Source organism: Truncatella angustata (genome assembly GCF_020726525.1).
Source record: "Truncatella angustata strain MPI-SDFR-AT-0073 chromosome Unknown BKA67scaffold_4, whole genome shotgun sequence".
Lineage (NCBI taxonomy): Eukaryota > Fungi > Ascomycota > Sordariomycetes > Amphisphaeriales > Sporocadaceae > Truncatella > Truncatella angustata.
This window is the reverse complement of record NW_025763384.1, coordinates 2,932,660-2,950,068: the sequence shown is the minus strand read 5'-3', so window position 1 is coordinate 2,950,068 and position 17,409 is coordinate 2,932,660. Positions and strand designations below refer to the sequence as shown.

The following is a 17,409-nucleotide window of genomic DNA, read 5'->3' as shown; positions in this document are numbered from 1 at the left end:
GGACACGGGCAAGGCTACTAGGCCGCCATGTTCTGTAGCCAACGACATTTCAGCAGATGCAAGTTCCCGACCCAAGGGAATGCTCCCGTGCACAGTTCTCGGCTGTAGACGTCTTATGGATACCAACTGATACGCACCGAAGAGTTGGGTCCGCCTTCGTGGTAGAGGCACGTTACGAGGCGGGTCTCCTGACCCGGGGTTATATCTCGACTGCAATATTTGCCATGAACAAAGGGTCCAAATACACGCAGATAAGAAGCCTCCGGGTGCATGAGACTTGACTGCGACTCTTCATACTTCGTTTAGGGTTTTATCGCCTTGTTCCACTGCGGCAAAGCCATGTGTTGAGTTGGAGATCTTGCTGCCGGACAAGTTTCGAAGGCTGGGCAAATGGCTTGAATATGTTGAGTCTTGGAGCCCGATCTGACCAGAGGGTACAGAAAATGCCAAGTCGGTAAGCAATGATTACCTGTTGTTGTGGTGATCATCTTGACGTGAAGATTGCAAGATCGCTGTTAGGTTGAGGTTCAATGGCAATGTCTTTCTCTGCAATTACGGTTGGAAGGAATGGTGTTCGGGATACTTGTCAGCGGGCTGGGAGAGCCAACCTAGAATTCCCAGCGGCATTCAGTACGCTAACGCAATCATGGCATCCGCCACTTAGCGAACCAAACAAACTCTATCTGCTGCTGCAGGTGCTCTACTGCACGAGGCTATACACCTACGGCATTGGCGCCAGTGGTTTCTGAATTCTGATGCATATCCTTGCGTGAGAAGCTTCACATCACTACTTACCAATGGCGTTATCGTTCTGGGTGTTTTTGTGTGCAACCGGTGTAATCAAGAACGACTTCATCAAACAGACACCACCCGGTCACACGAGGGCCCCCAAATTGCCATGCGGCCTGCGTTACTTAGTCCGAACTATGATGACCCGGCTCGAAGTACATTGGAATTTGTTGATGACAGTGTTTACTATGACGCTATGTGCTTGTCCTTCATCTGTTATGTTTCACGGCTGGCCGTCTCAGCTGATTCAGATCCAACCACCGACTATTGCCTGATGTTTGTACGTTGTAGCGAAATTCCGGTCGGAGAGTAAATCTTGGAGATCGTCATCAGCGCTCAGACTGCGAGAGGGAAAGGCCGCTGTCACAAAGTTCGTGCTTGGAGTCCTATCGGACCAGGGCGAGATCTGTGATATTGTACAGAGGCCAGACCATCCAATCATCACCCATCTTCTGCACACAAATAGTAGTTGCATGACAGAGCTGACTTTCTACCCGTGACGAATGGGGATCAAGAAGGCTGCCGTGTTGCTTGTTTTGTGCGGCGGCCTGTCTAGCGCGCAAATAGTATTTCACCGAAAGAATCGCGATGATTTGACGATTCTTTACCAAACAGGCCTTCCCTTTTCTGACAGCTTATTCGGCCGGGTTCTCCGCTCGAGTCATGGAGACTGCTGCCGGCTCAGGTGGAGGTCTCTACCGAGGGCTTTGACACCCATACCACAGTACACCGGAGAAGCTAACCCATTACCTTATGCTCGGGTCGCGTTAGCAGGAATCTAGTTCCTGGGTAGGTTTCGCTTCACTTGGTGCTCACTTGGTGCACCTGCCGTTGTTGACGATTCGGCATGCAACTTTTTATCGCGCCTCCCCCGATGTTGCCCAGGCACCTACGCGGCTGATGATCCGCATAACGAGCCGTCTTGCCCATTTGCTTGCTCATCACTACCAGGACAGGATTAGAACAAGGTTTGCACTTATCAGACCGTTGGAGAGGCTGAAGAACAGGCACGAACTGTTGCACGGTGCTATGATTTCATCGATCACAAGAATATATGCACTGTGATGGATGTCCACGTCAAAATACAACCCGCCGGCTGAAAACGTCTTGTGTTTGAAGCTATCTGGATCTGTGCGCGCCTTGATGGAAAACAAAACTAAACAAAACCCCGTAATGCGGCTCAAGGTTTGGAGATGTGAATGCGCGGGGCGAACAGACAATGTCAGATAATGATCTCTGGATCTTCATCATCCGAGCTGCAGAGTAGATCCGTGCCGAGACTTGCAATCTTCTGGCACGTCAAAAATGTCAAAACAGAATTTTGATGAATTGCGATTGGTTCTTCAGCAAGCTGTCAGTCAGCCTGGAAAAGCCCTGCCGTCACCTTGATGCGCTCGGGCACTCAAGAACAGGTGAAAGCTGGCACGTCTATTACCTAAACATTCGTGTGCCGTAAATGCTATGGCCGGGGCTGATCGTCATTCAGTCCTGAAGCATCGATTTTCGAGCATTCCGGGGCGCCTTCCTGAGAACTTTGCGGCATCTGGCTTGCATCTAGACTCAGTGGTTTCACAGTGCATTGCAGTGCTTTGGTACATATGCCAGACAGAGGATCTTGTAATGTCTCTTATAAAAAAGTAGTATACATCATACAAGTGATCGTCCTTTCACGACACTCATCAATAAAGAAAATGTCAATCACATTTTAAAGGGCTTCAGGAGGTCGAATTGCGGGCTGTTTGATCGTCTACAGGGTAGTGTGTAAATGGCTCTTTTGGTCGACATGGACGAGCGTGCCAAGGACGCGAATACGATGGAATAAAGTTTTCTCGATGATGGCTTACGAACCCTACCCTACCCTACCCAAACAAAATACTACCTTCGACGTGCAATGTCCCCGGACTTGCTGGTTGAGCAAGTCGAAGCCAATTTCGCGTTCGACGTCTAGTTACTTTGATCGCGTTGTTCATAGCCCGATGTTTGTCATATTCTGTAAACGGATATAATGCATTGGCAGATTTGCAGATTTCTTGGATTTGCGGATTTGAACGAAGCGTTTCCGGTTGGTGGAAACCTTTTGCTAATGCAGAGAGAACCAGGATCCCCGATCCTATTCTCCGAAATGACAATTCTTAGGATCAACACAATCGTCAACACAGCTCAATAGCAGCCGCATGTATTTCATGCAGAAGCAATACGTTTTTGTAGATTGATTAGCCGTGACGCAGTTTCCATCGAAAGAAAAGAAAAGACTACGCATGTAGTATAAAACTAGGAACACCGTCAGGACTGCTTACACAAGCGACTGCAATGTAACAAAAGCTGTTGAAGGCGACCAAGCTCGTACCGCTTCTCTGTACCGTACGTTAATTTTTGTTTATTTACCACGACACGAAAACGATGCGATGATTTAGAGTTTTCTCCTCAAGTTCAGATTGTTGCACATTCGCCATCGTACAAAGCTTGGACCATTGAGAGTGCCGTTGAAAGGCTGACAAGCCAGGGACAGGGTGAGTATGCATCTTCTGTTTCAGGTCCGGCTACGAGATGCAATGTCTTTTTCCTTTAAATTTCCCCTCCAAAAATCAAAACGCAGTTTAGCAGTATCCATTCTACGTACAGTAGTGCCAGTGATCGCTCTTGTCTCTTTTAACAAGTACGCAACGGCGCGTTTCCGCGTGCTTATTGCGGCACGCCGGTTGCGCATAGTATTATGCGCAATTGGGTTAGTTTAACACTGCTTATTATAGAAAGGATCCCTTATAGAAAGGCCAAAGGACCAGACCTGGCGATCCCACTATTGAATATATTGGTCAATACAGAAGCCGCTGTCATTGAGCCTTTTCTGGAGTCGCTAGTGCTAGCTCTTGGCTCAGTGCCACCTTCACCTAACCTACTGGATTTTCTGATTTGATTGATGTACATTCGCTCGGTTGCAGCAAAGCTCCCTAAGATCCTGCTGCACAAGCGCTGCAATGTCGATTAATTAACGCATACATAGCATCCCGAGCAAGATCGTGTATGCAGTACACATTCTAGTACCTTGAACACGAGATGCCTCCGACGTTTGGGTTGATCCTGGCTTCTGGAGAACAACACCTTGCTTTGGCTTCTACTGAAAGCTAGAGTGGTGAGCTATATTGCTTTTCCGGCTACACACAGGGTGCATTTAATCTTCAACACTTCTTTTTCTGGTCTCCTCATGGCAGCATGGCTCTCTAGTCCCTTGTCGCCATGCGGCTATCCACCGGCGGCGTCGAATCGAACTGCTCATATGAGCCGATTGGCATGGTAGTCGCTGGCCAGAGAAAATCTGTGCTATGCATGCAGCCACCTCGTGTATGTTGCACCCAAAATGGAGCGCTCTTATGGTGCTTTCTTTTTCATCCTGGACTGATGCGTGCCTGACACTCACGATGCTCTAGAGAAGTCACAACTGCCAAGTCTTGATGGGGCTTGTGCGTCCGTCTGTCAAGTTCAGCCGAAATCTTAGCTCCATGTGAGAAGACCGCATTGTTAAGCTTTCGACGTTTGGCCCCATCGGACAGGATTCGCGACAATAACTGGATCAGGAAAGGAGTGGTGATCTCTCAAATGCCATGCATGTAGACGGGGTTCAACCTGGGGGTCCAGGGCTTTCGGCTCGCCCTGAAGTCTTGGATCGACACCTGTCTCCGGGGCCTGCGGGCCTTTGGCCCCTTGGCTTCGAGAGAACCCTTAGTTTCGGATCCAGCAATCTGCAAGATCCTCCAATCGGCCCTGGACGACTTCATGTGTCACTATGTAGGGAAACAGCAATGGCGTTGATTCTTGGGCATACCTTTATTCACCAAAGGCTGCCCGCAAGAGCGCAACATTGCATATGCGGTGGACCATCACTGTCAACCAAATCGCCGGAAAGGCATCGTTGCATTTCAGCTAACTGAACATACGCGTGAGAAGTGCATGATCCAGGTGCATACAATTCAGCCAGTGTTCGAAGAAAGTGCCATGTATACAATTGATGAGACCCCGACTGAGGAAGTTCCGCAATCAAATAGCTTTCTTATTTCAAAGTGCGCCAGCTCTCTAAGCTAACAGAAGTCTGCTTTCAGTATTTTCTGCATCCGCACACACGGAACAAGTATCATGAAAGATTCCATCACTGTTCATCGAAATAGTGTGATATTATCATCGAGAAAAGAAAGAAGAAGAAAATGGGCATCCTGATTCCACAACCTCAGGGAGATGAAACCAGGCTGTGGCTTCTTACACAACTTCGCTAATCTCGCAGGCAGTTTCAGACGTCCTAGAAAATGTTTACTATCTGATCAGCGGAAGATAACTATGCCGTCAAGATCACTCAAAACAGACAACAACTGCATGTGGTACCAGCCTCATCCGTCTTTTCAGCATACTGCTGTGCTACCCTCGAATGACATGCCCTGTCTGCTGACCTCAAAACCACCCGACACTCTGGATGACATCGTCGACGTAAGCTCTTACCGCCATTCTACTTGCAACACAAACGGAATCACGCATATTCGAGCGGGGATTATTACTGATCGAAAAGCAAGCGCCCGAAGATGGCATGTCCCTCTAGTAGATCTTGGGGTTCTGCTTCAGTGGCAGACCTAATATTGCGTTACCCTAATGTCATCCGTCAAATACAGAGCACTAGACACCCGCTGTATACCTAGGTCGTACGCCGTAGTATGGACACCTTGTCAGTCGCTGCTTTCTATGGTAGTTGCTACGAGACCCCCGGATTTCATCCAACCAGTTTTCCTTATCCGTCCGAGCATAGATACACAGATCCGGATGTGTCACAGCAAGAACAAAAAAGCAAAACTCTGTGCAATCCAGAAATACTTGCAGGCATTCCAAGACATATTGAAGAATCCAGTAGAGAGAAAAAGAGGACCGTGTCACTTGTAGAGCACGAGATATGTGGTCACATTTCTTCTCCTGGCAGCCACCATGATCTCAACGGTCATCTCAACGGTCGTAAATCACCAGCCACGGCCTCACGGCACCCAGGTTGTATGTCTCACTCATAATTAAGGACCCTGGCGGGTTTGCTTTTCGATTTCGGTCGGCGACCTGTCACCACTTTCCCATGCCAAAACGAAGCGCATTTCGTGATTCGATATATCACATCCAGCCGCAAACTTTGAGATCTGTGGCTGCCACACCGGACGCATAACTACTGTATGGCAGCGGGGCCTTGGTGTCAGAAGGAAAACTTCATTCGCACCCGCTGCTGAGCAAATCCTCGTTCACAAATGCCGTTCAAAAGCACTGACACGGTCCCGGAGATGGAGATGTTGTAGTCCTTGCTTTCCCCATTTATTTATTTATTTTCATAATCAATCGGATTCTTGATGTATGTACGATGGCAAACCATGATCCCCGGCGATCTCGCTTCGCGTCAATACACCGGAAACGGATGATTATCCGTAACAAATATTCCGAACTCTGCACCCTGGTCCTTGAAAGGGAATATCCGTGTTGCTCACCGGCAGAGGGAAGAGGTCATGACGGTGCATTTACGACACCTGATTAAATTTTTTTTTTTTAATTCGTGATGTCATTTGGAGGATCTTGGTATCCTAACGCGACTATACACACATTGGAGAGCTGTTCTGGTAATCCGTCACACCCACTTACAGTCCCCAAAAAGACGTTTAGATGACACTTGGTCAGATCAGAATAATATGTACAAACCTGGTTGACCGTTGTCGGTACCAAAGTCTAAATGCATAACCCTTGCTCACCCGCCGATGTGACCCTGGACTCGTTGGAATGACGCGGCTCCCACCTTGTCAAGGGTTCAAAATAAAAGACTGGGCCCTCACCGCACAGTAGCTATATTGTTATCCTACTCCATGCAGAAGTATCGCTCCTTGGGTAGTGAAGCAGGAAAATGGGTAAATGTCAGGCCCTGCTTTCGTTTTCGTATTGCCAACTTTTTTATTATTATCATCGCAACACGAGGCGATTCGGCGTATGGCGTTTGACTCGTGCTCTTTTAATGCTCCTCTGCAGAACATGGAGACCCAGGACACTGCAAACTCTGGCACAGCACTTTGTAATAGCCAGCTAATTTGATTGGCTTTGGACTGTAATGATTCATCTACTATGCAGAACGACAATCGAGGGGGTCGGCTGATTGTACGGTCGAGACTCGAAACTAGAATCTGTATGATCAGCATATTTGCGAAAGCCGTTGAGATCGAAAGTGGGAACAATCTCATACGAGTCATGTAGTCTCATCTTCTCACATTAATGAATTGCGAACTGCCGCACTATGAATTCAAGTGATCAAAGCTCTTCCTCGTCATCTACTATGAGAGGTAATATCTCGGACAACCTTGTTAATATCCCAACCCACAGGGGGCCCCACTGTGGGAAGTGTCGGCCGAGTCTGACAGTTTGACAGCCTCAGGGGGCGGCAGACAGGGTGGTAAAGTCAGATGTGAGTCCCGTTGTTGGCCGACCGAGGCCGTCTATCGTCACAACGGCGAGTTGGGTGCCCCCGTCGATAATCCCGTCATGATATAATACTGCTTGCAAGCATTTCCCCCAAGAATTTATTAGTTTGCTTCAATATCCGAACGACCTTCCTCCCTACCCCACCGAGAGAAATCCACGGGCCAGTCGGCTGGGGTTGCTGTCACGGTCACAAAATCCAAGATTCGCAAGATCCCGGCTGCCCATGCCAGTTCAAAGACTCCCTTGTCTATGTACAGTAAGTTAGGTTCCACTCCCGTTCGCCGGTGCGTTAAGCGAGGGGGGCCCCACCCAGTGGGAGATCCTTGCAGACAGATTACATTCCCCATGGAATGTTCCTTTAACCAACAAAGTGAGTTTCCAATTAATATCCAGCGCTCACCTGAACGAGATGAATCCCAGTAGAAGTATAGATGAGCCCGCCTCATGCTGAACGACGCCTCATGGTGCAGGCTGCTCTGTGCTGACAGGCATTTCCGGGGTTCAAAAACCCGGAGCTGCAACCCGGGGACGCACAAGCAGAGCCCGCCGCCCATAAGGTTTTCCCGATTCTTGGTCCGAGCACCTGTCATCACTTATTTCGGTCAGGGGCTTTTCTGACAAAGAGCATCCCACCCTACCGGCGGGCATGGCAGGTGAGCAGGGGGGGCCCCTAGCTGCGACAGGGGAGCATCTCACGGTCGAATCGCATCTTCAGGATGACTTTCCAGAGCTCGAAGCGAAGCTCTTGGCGGGTCCGGTGGGTGACCACGCTGGAGTTTCGCTTATGATGCCGGTGTTGTCCAGATCCCTGAGCGTGGATATACTCGTACACGATGGCTGCTGGGATCGCCACGGGTCCTCATCGGGCTGGCAATCGGCCTTTGATCTTTGGGACGACCCTCCATTCTTACCAGGGGCCCCGGTGACGGGTGGCTTGTAAGTGACAAAGTTACTGCACATACCCACTCAAGGTGTTTGACCAGGGGCTGTAATGTGGCTTTCCCTGGCCAAGGAGGCGCGTTATCGATCTTGCTCATGTTCTGTCCGTCGGTTGATTATCGATGCATGATATGCCGCATCTTACAGGAAAACGGGGCGAGACGGGGGGATATGATGTATACGTAATGACCCCCAGGGAACAAACAAGGCAAGGTAATAGCATGGCAGCAGATGTCTGACGGACCTATTTTCTTTTCTTTTCGAATTCAGGATCCGCTCAATTGAGCTGAATGCATGATCACTAAACACGATAACATATATGTATGTTTCTCAGCCACGTGAATTCACGGGCACTAGATCCGTGTCTCGATTATCAACGGAAGTGGTTGTAAAAGCAAGATATGAGCTTCCTCTGACGGCGGGCGCCCTGCAAGCCTAAACCCAGAGATCAGTAGTCCCTGGATCTCGGTGCGGGTCGCCCACAAACGAGCGGCCCCCCATCTCATCCGGGCATGCGACATCCAATTGGTGCTAGATTACTCGCCCAACTGTCGCTGAGGCTGATCTTGTCAGCTTACGACATATCAACAGTCTAGAAATACCAAAACCTATGTCTAGAACTAGGGCGATGGATCCGAGTGGGAATAAGAAATCAGGTCTTTCTGCAAGGCTCTGCAAGAATCAGCTGATGATCTTCAAGTGCCTCAATCAATTAGAGTTCAAGTGACGTGCGGCGGAGACCAAGGGCCACTATGTATTTTGACACTCCGGCAATTCCTGCACGTTCATCTAAAAGGGCTCCCTAGACTCCCTTTGTTCACATTGGCGTAGGGCTTAGACGTTTGACGTTGAACGTATTTTTCACTGCTCTGAAACCATACCGGCAGTACTCGTGTCATGCTACTCGACTAGACTAGCGACAAAGGCAGCAAGGTAACAATCTTAGACAATATAGAGCGTTGCTAGTAAAGTAGAGAACAATATCGGGCTGGTATTATCCTGCCAAAGTACGATAAAGAAAAAAAAATCTGCTGGGCGTTTGGGAGCTACTTACTATTTGCGCGAACTCTTGTGCTGCTGCTTGCCAAGTGCGTACCATGGTACCCAAGTTAGCCTTCTTGAGCCTGGAGCAGATCCCAAGCTGGCACCAACACAATGTTATGTAGCATATATGGGTGACATTGTGGCTGTTGGGTTTAGCAAGCTCTACTCGATTTGGACGCTTCTCGGAAATGCAATCGCGACGCATCCGGGCCTTTTGACAGCTTGGTGTGTGTGAGATCCAAGCTTTGACGTGATGGTGCATCCGTGCGATTGGCAGATGGGCAGTTCGGCCTGTTTCGACCTCCCAGCGGACGAAGTATAGTTCTGTCAAAGCACAAACAAACAGAGGAAACCCCTTGTCGCTGCTTACTGTTCCATTCAAGACTTCGGATGACTTCTGACCTCTCCCCCAAGGCATGCCGGCGATCCGCACAAGAGTTGCTGCACTTTTTTGTCAAGCGTTGTAAACTTGGCTTTGTTGATCCGGCAAATGGCGTTTCCGCAACGTGGAAGAGCGCAGCTCATTTCCCTTTTCGTCCTGCAGATTGGGCTGGGAGTTCCAAACTCTTATTCTCCATCTGGGTTGCAATGCTCGCCACCCCAGGGTACTGATGCTTTGAGAGGATATGGTCCTCATGGTCATTGATATTTACAGGACCACGTCGAATATCAGCCGTTGTCGTCTGGAGCCGTCTTCGGAGCCGGTTGCTGAGCATCTCCTCCAAGCCAGACACTTACAAAACCCGAACTTGGAACAGAATGGATAAAGAAGGTTGGTGCCTGGCCAATTGCCCCAACCTTCGTGTGTACTATTTGGCCTCTGGTGCAGTGCCGGGTTGTCACAACAAAGTATCAAAGTGACGCCAATATGATCGTGCCATGCCAACACAGACGGAAACGGTAACATCGTTGTGGCAGAACCCCGATGAGACGGTTGTTTCCCCACTTCCGATTGGGAAATCACGAGGACGTAGATAGAAACACTGGACAAATCGCTTCTGACATCACGATAAACACAGTACCCCCGTCCCGGAAACAAGTCGCAGTCAACTACTGTAGGGAATCTCCTTGAATGTCTTGATATTCTAATTAGTGAATAGAAACACCCGGCGAGTCGCCTATCGTGGCTGTAGAAAAACCACGTCCCACCACACAGCACGGACAGCCGCATCTCGGAATAAGCTTCCTGGCTGTTTCTGTCCTGATACCCGCGTGCCTAATGCATCCATTGGCTCAAATAATATGCCGAGTCTACAAACCAGGCATGTGCCCACGAATGGTTCGACCGCAAAAAAAGCGTCAAGCCAAGCCCCAGAGAACTAATCTGGAGCCTCAAGGCGGCCCAGATTGTCCCAAGCTCAGTAAACATTCGTTTGACAGCGACAAGCTTCGACCTTTTATGCGTGCGGGATCACCTCCCGCTCCTCAGGATGTTCCTGAGGACATTGCGTCCTCGACCCTTCTTGGAATCGGCACCGCCTGTTCCAGAGCTGTCCTCCGGCGGCGACTTGGCGCCTGTCTTTTGGTTCGCACCGTCCCTACCCTGCGAGTCGTCATCCGAGTCCGCAACATCGCGGACGTCGCCTCTATACCTGTCCTGCTGGAGTTTGTCCGCATAGCCCGACTGCCTCGAGCCACCTACACCACCCCTTCCGGTGTGGTGCATCTTTTCCAGGCCCCTTGACAGGTGCTCGACAATCGGGGCTTTGATGTTCCAGTTGTCGTCGGGCTTGAGCTCAAGGACCTTGCGGTATAGGTGAGGCAACCGTCGTTCCAGTTCGATCTCAAGGTCTTTCTGGTGATTCTCTGCTGCTTCTGCACGCTCTGTCTTCACTGCGGGTGCCAGTTCTGTTGGTAGCGCACGATCTTCACCCTCGAGTAGCTTTAGCCAGTCCTCGTACTCCTCTTGGTTTTCCTTCTGCAGAGGGGGGAGAAATTAGTCTACTCCGGAGTAAAGGGGGGTTGTGCATGGGGTTCACACCTTCTTTTGGGCCGACTTTTCTTGCAGGCTCTCCAAATACTTCTTGGCACTGCCAGATATCCTCTGACCGTCGATGTACTTGTCAAAGGAATCTGAGAACTCGCGGTAGTGGCCTTTCAAGATGAAGCCCTGGCCAGACCATCTCTTGCTGCGGAACTTCTGAATCAAAGCCTCGGCGGTTGGACTTTCCCATGCATATTCCACGTGCCGATCGTAGAAGATAATGCATTTGCAGGTATACCAACCATTGAAAGTTTCTCGACTGGCCTCATCTGTCAATGTTTTCTCAATTATTTCTAGCGGGGCTCTTTGGACGAATGAGGCCGGTGCCCTGAAGTTGATGGAACCATGTATGTGAGACCTGTCATATTCTACCTTTGCGCGCATATCGACAAGGAGGATCTGGTCGGGAGATACAATCTCTAACAAGTTGTTGAGGTGACCTGGTAGGATCATTCGAGCACCCTCCCTTGGTGGCTCTGGACGTTGGTCGGCAATGGGTAGGTTTCGCAATTTATTGTCCACTTGCTGCTGCTCTCGGCGATGCAGGAACCATAGCTGGCGAACGATCAATACAAGCTCGCTTTCCTCAAATGAACGGGGAACTCACATTAATGTCAGTAGTCTCGACACCCAGGTTGGATGCGAGAAATTCCGTTATTCCAACGGTTGGTGAGGGATTGTCTTGAAAGTATAATTCCAGACGAGATTGTACATGCGGGGCCAGATCAGGCCGGGTACGAGCCCTACGGCTTGAAGTCGATATGGTTCTTCTCGAATCCTTGGATTGGTTCATTATCATCTGATTGGATATGCTTTCACTAGAGGTGGCTGTAGTAATTTCCGACGCTGGCGCAGTCCTGCGCCGGCTGAAGCCCTCAATAGACGGACCAGGTGCTCGGCTTTCTCTCGCTTGTGTTGCTGATGACGAAAATGTACCAGAAAAAGTCGTTGCTGTTGTGCCTGACAGGATTGACATTGCTTCTTCCTCCGCACCTGTCGGTATTGCAAGCTGGTGACTTGATGGCTCGCCTTTGCTCTGAGCGGCTAAATTATTTGATCGGATGAAACCAATAAAGTTGCACGCGAGATCGTTGGGCAATAGATCCCAAACCATGACTGGCAAAGATAGAAGTAGGAGTGTTGAGTGGCTTTTGAACACTCCCTGTACCTTGACGTACTTCGCAATTGCTGGAAACGCCGCCAGCCAGCTTTCCCATGCATTGACATCAAGTGCTTGGTTCTCTTCTAGTGCCAACGATATCATGACATGAGGGACGTCTTCATTCGGCTCGGAAGCCACGGCGTCCTGAGGAACCCCGGATCTGCCAGTCATAGCTTGAGGCTCGTTTTCTGGTTCTGCGGGCGGTGATGGGGGTATCCTGTCTTCTGACAAGATCCGCGCCATCTCGATACTGGGCGCCTTGTGGTTGTTTGTCATCATAAAATGTACTGGAGTTGACCGGGCCTCGAAATTTCGACCATTATGCATGATAGGCCTCGGATGCTTCAGTCGAGCTAGGATTTCTGCGTGCAACATTGCAGCAGAGTATGTCCGGTGCTTCCACTCTTGCAGGACTTCTATCACAGCGCTTGTGAAAGAGTACCTCCCAGGATCAGGCGCAATGGCATCCCAGCTGCTCGCCGAAATAGTTTCAGTAATGCTATTACCGTTGGGGAACGTGGCACTTGCTGCTCCAGCACAACAGTCAAGGAGAATGAGAACGTCAGAAAGTGAACGTTCAAGTAAAGTTTGAATTGCTGACCACCTGAGGAACGTTAGCCAATATATGCGAGAAGAGACATCTGGCAATGGACTCTTACTGCAGCCAGGGCGAATCTGAGCCTCGATTCCTGCGAAATGATTAGACACGCCCAAATTTTTCGTGGAGCCTTTTGCTTACCCGCACCAGGTACTTTGTCTGGATTCGTCTATTCTTGCATGGCCACCGTAGTAAATGACAAACAGGGTATCGGTAGACTCATGCTCTTTGACCATCTGGCCGATCTTCATCATCAACTCCAAATGCGAGTTGTCAGAAGGTATGGGAAAAGTATCGGTGTTCCAACTGTACTCTTCTCGAAAGCACCGCTCTAGGTCCTCTAGCTCCGGGAGCACGAAGAGATCGTCAGATGTCCAATGTAGGAGAAGTGCCTGGACTTTCTTATACCTCTGGGATAGCCCGCGGTTTGGGAACGCCCGTGCAGCGGACTGCCAACTGCATCAGTATTCGTGTATCTAAAGCTGCCGCCGAATTATACCTACATCTTCAAGGGACTTTGCAAAGTCAGATATATGTTTGACATGGTAGTTGACACGGCTGATATCATGGGTAGTCGCCGGAGTCCTGTCATCTCCGGCGCTTGACCCATACTGGTGAGATGATGTGAGTAGGCGTCCTCCTTCCTGGGCATTCACTCGTCCACGTACGGTAGAATCACCACTGCTCCCAATGCTCATGCCATCCGTAGGCCTCCTTGTCCGAATCGTGACATATGGCTGATTATCTCCCATCGCTAGAAGATCTCGGGTTGACCGGAGTGGCCTCAAAATGTCATTAGGCACGATAAAAATTGACACAAAATGCAGAGTGGCGAGATGCGCTGTATCATGAACATCGCAACCTTGCTCGGCGCCGTCCGCGCTCACCGAGACGACATAAATCACGACGCGGGGGACGGAAACGATCGGTTCAAAAGGATGAAGTTAAGTGCGTGAACAATTTCACAGTTGAGAAACTGACGTCTTGATACAGAAATCTACGGGGTAGCATTGAGACCAAGTTGTTGGAGCTGTCTTGTCTGGTACGTCGTGCAGGCTATCGGGCTGAACAGACGCAGTGAGGCGGCCTCGGTCGCAGAATGGGGTTTAGCGGCATCCTCTCGCGGTGACCGAATATTGTGCGTCACAACCAGCGTGGGGTAGTCGAGCTACGAAAATAGGATGCAAGTTGACCAATATCACATGAGACCTTGCCAACATGAGACATTGTCACAAGAGGAGGCTGGGAGGGTGCAGAAAGAGTCTTCTTTTTTACGATGGCTGTCTCAAACCTCAAAGTGTCCGTTCCGTGGGTACAGTTGTGGCTGGCAAAGATCAAGTGTAATGTAAGTAATCGCCAAGCGTCGTCGACCGATATATATGTAGTTCATTTTTTTTTGCAAGGCCGGGTATCATGGCACAATGGCTTTCTATTCTCTATCGAATGGACGGGGTTTATATCTTAAATGACTCGCGGCTTCGATTGCATTAGCTACGACCATGTAGCATGAGCTGAGGGCCTCCAACAAATTGACCAATTGTTCACTAAGCTGGAGTATTTTGTAGAGATATTCAGCTCAGACTCATGCCTACACGTGAATACTACCCTGGCCCTCATGCTTAATGTTTTTGTGAGCATTGAGGACCTATATCAGTGCTGTGCCCATGCACGCTCCGCCAGCTCCATACGGAAGGCGTTTAGAAAGCGAAGACTTGATCCTCGAGCTTGCTGACAGGGCGAGCCTTTTTGTAGCCGAGGCTCTCAGTGGCCTTCTTGATGCCACTGACCATTGGGGGCGGTCCGCAAAGAAGGACCTTGACGTCATCAGCAGCCTTGGGAAGATATTTCTGTGTCTAGGTCAGTACAGTAAGCTCATAGATTGGGTATTCCAAGCACGTACAGTAATCATATCGGCAGTAACGTAACCAACACCGCCAGTCCAGCCCTCCGGAGGCTTGTCAAGGACGTAGTGAACTCTGAAGCCGCTGTCCTCCTTGGCGAGCGCATCGAGATCTTCCTTCAAAAGAATATCCTGGGGAGAAACATTGGCGAAAATCAAATCGATCTCAGTCCTGTCGCCGGTGGGGCGTCCTCGGATAACAGCACGGATGATCTGAAGCATGGGAGTAATGCCCGTTCCGCCGGCAACCATACCGAAATGCCGCACCATGTTGGGAGTGTAAACAAAAGCTCCCTTGGGCCCCCTGATCTTGATGGCTTGGCCAACGTTCAAGGAGGCCATATACTTGGAGATGTTTCCGGTGGGGTAAGACTTGATTAGAAGATCAATGTAGCCGGGCTGGTGATCGCCAGAGATTGGGGTGTAGGATCGGATGACTTCTTTGACGCTGCCATCGGGTTGTTCGCAAGCAGCGCCAATGGAGATGTGCTGACCGATGGGCAGGCCGAGGATGGAGTTGGGGGTCGGCAGGTTGAAACGGTAGCTACCACTATCAGCATCCCAGTCTACCAAGACAAATATGGGTTTACAAGACGATATACTTACATGGCGGTATTGTGGGAGAGAATGGTCTTCTCCTTGAGCTCGAGGTCCTGGAACAGATCCGGCTTAAGGAACTTCTTGGGCTCTGATATCTTGTAAGTGAAATACAATGATGACTTCTGAATTGGTACATACGCTGGCTGAAGTATTTGAAGCTGCCCAGAGCTAGAGCCAGGAGAACGGCGAAGGGTGCCCATTCTTTCTTTACTATCAGAGTGCCGACAATAAGCAGACCAGACGGGATGATAATCCCGTTCAAGTTCTGACTCGAGGTCAGAGATGATGCGGACGAGCTCATTGTGGAAAGTTGTGTATGAACAATTGATCGACTGCCGTCTCAGACAAAAAGGAAAAGGAAAAGGGGAACAAGTCCGATCTTCCACAGGTAGGAAGTGGAATTGGCGCCGCAAGGTTATAAACGAAGCGACTATTCTCGAGGAAGAGTCCGGCGCAAAAGCAAGGGTTGGGAATTATTTCGAAAATCAGCCCACCACAAGCTGAAGTGTTGAGGAGCTTCGACCCTGAACGTGGGGGAAGGGCGGAGGGCCGGAAAGAACCCTTGAACTGCGGGAAGCTGTAATTTTAGAGCTCTAATAGCCTTGGAGGAGATACCGGTAGGTAGAGCCGCACCCTGGAAGTGCTGGCTGGCAATCGCTAGCAGTCGCTGCCAGACGTGAAAACCCCCCACAATCTAGCGGACAAAAATCGAGTTACCGAAGGAGCTGGCCTGTAACGACAGAGTTTAGCGGACTCGATAAACAACCCGGGGTCTTCCTTCCACCTTTTTAAGGACAGAGTTCAGGTTGCAGGGAGCAAGGCCCAGCAGCGATTGCATCTGACGACCTCTAAATTGCTTACTGTTAATCTGTAGGTTCCTGTGTCAGTATCAGACCTTCCGCGGAATCGGTTACTGTATTGAGCACACAGAATTCCGAAGTAGACGCCAAGACTTGAGCTAGGCTAACTATCAAAGTCACCTGCTCGGCAAGAGTTCATAGCATGCCGGACATGCTTCGGACCTCGCGCCAAGCGCCCCCACCCTCGTCTTGACTGAGGGCCCGTCAACCACGCAAGTGGGAGTTCCCGCAGTGTAGACCTTGTCGCTATCAAGCACAAACACAAGCACAGCAGCCCCCCAACTGACAGTCCTTGCCTTCCCCGAAAGTCGAAAAAGGCAAAAAATGGGGGAGATTACGGCAGAGGCGCCGTTCCCTTTGACGGACACTGACAAGTGGATACTCTCATTGACAGATGAGGAGTACCAATATCATGACTGGGAGGATTTACGGCAGATCATTGGTCAGTAAGAAGAAGAATGATTTAGTTTTGTTGTCTATCTGCGGAAATGGAGCTGAACGATCCCGATAGCTGAGAATAATCTCTCGGTCCTGAAGCGCAAGCCCTCAGATCTCCGCAAGTACATGAAGTGGACAGGAGAAACAAAAGCAGAATATGGCTCCATGTCCCAGTACCTGCTTGTCCATCGACTGCCCAAAGCTTGGGGCATACCGCCTTTCACCCCCCAATCAAAGACGCCGTTTGAGGATCCTTCAGACTACCGGGTACTGCTGAATGATTGGCCATACGGACTGACTCCCGATATAGCCCATATCGTTGTATGGTCAAGAACCCTTGTCGAGACGGATACCCAGACAGGTGACATGACCCCGGAAAGTCGAAAGACTATCGAGGCATTCGTCAAGAGGTTCTTCATGGACAGACTTGGACCCGGCGGCCAAGACCGGGTCCTCTGGTTCAAGAATTGGGTCGCATTGCAGAGTGTTCGGTCTCTAGAGCACATCCATGTCATGGTGCAAGATGTTCCGAAGGAGATCCTGGAAGAATGGTCCAGAGAGCTGGAGTGTCACAAAGCCGCATAGAACAGCCCGTAGATAGATGGTATGTAGTCAAAGACA

General features: G+C 49.9%; 5 protein-coding genes across 5 annotated transcripts; 3 read left to right on the top strand and 2 right to left on the bottom strand.

The window, feature by feature from the left end:
• The first annotated feature begins 720 nt into the window (after window positions 1-720).
• BKA67DRAFT_285147 (uncharacterized protein) lies at window positions 721-1,178 on the top strand. Its single transcript, XM_046095971.1, has one exon. It carries the CDS (start codon window positions 798-800, stop codon window positions 1,062-1,064), a length of 267 nt encoding a protein of 88 aa, XP_045958892.1. The 5' UTR covers window positions 721-797; the 3' UTR covers window positions 1,065-1,178.
• On the top strand, window positions 872-1,597 carry BKA67DRAFT_565770 (uncharacterized protein). Its single transcript, XM_046102830.1, has one exon. It carries the CDS (start codon window positions 1,293-1,295, stop codon window positions 1,569-1,571), a length of 279 nt encoding a protein of 92 aa, XP_045958891.1. The 5' UTR covers window positions 872-1,292; the 3' UTR covers window positions 1,572-1,597.
• Window positions 1,598-10,537: 8,940 nt separating this feature from the next.
• On the bottom strand, window positions 10,538-14,177 carry BKA67DRAFT_284423 (uncharacterized protein). The gene is made up of 6 exons (XM_046095968.1): window positions 13,494-14,177; window positions 13,132-13,439; window positions 13,052-13,081; window positions 11,838-12,996; window positions 11,228-11,785; window positions 10,538-11,164 (listed from the first exon to the last, which is right to left on the bottom strand). Exons 1-6 carry the CDS (start codon window positions 13,740-13,742, stop codon window positions 10,658-10,660), a joined length of 2,811 nt encoding a protein of 936 aa, XP_045958890.1. The 5' UTR covers window positions 13,743-14,177; the 3' UTR covers window positions 10,538-10,657.
• A 510-nt stretch (window positions 14,178-14,687) lies between these two features.
• Window positions 14,688-15,791, bottom strand: BKA67DRAFT_517156 (NADH-cytochrome b5 reductase 1; the record flags this gene model as incomplete). Its single annotated transcript, XM_046097878.1, has 4 exons — window positions 14,688-14,837; window positions 14,891-15,434; window positions 15,497-15,578; window positions 15,629-15,791. 4 exons carry the CDS (start codon window positions 15,789-15,791, stop codon window positions 14,688-14,690), a joined length of 939 nt encoding a protein of 312 aa, XP_045958889.1.
• A 442-nt stretch (window positions 15,792-16,233) lies between these two features.
• On the top strand, window positions 16,234-17,404 carry BKA67DRAFT_284503 (uncharacterized protein). Its single transcript, XM_046095970.1, has 2 exons — window positions 16,234-16,792; window positions 16,862-17,404. The coding sequence occupies exons 1-2, from the start codon at window positions 16,675-16,677 to the stop codon at window positions 17,371-17,373; spliced, it is 630 nt and encodes a 209-aa protein (XP_045958888.1). The 5' UTR covers window positions 16,234-16,674; the 3' UTR covers window positions 17,374-17,404.
• Window positions 17,405-17,409: the final 5 nt, after the last annotated feature.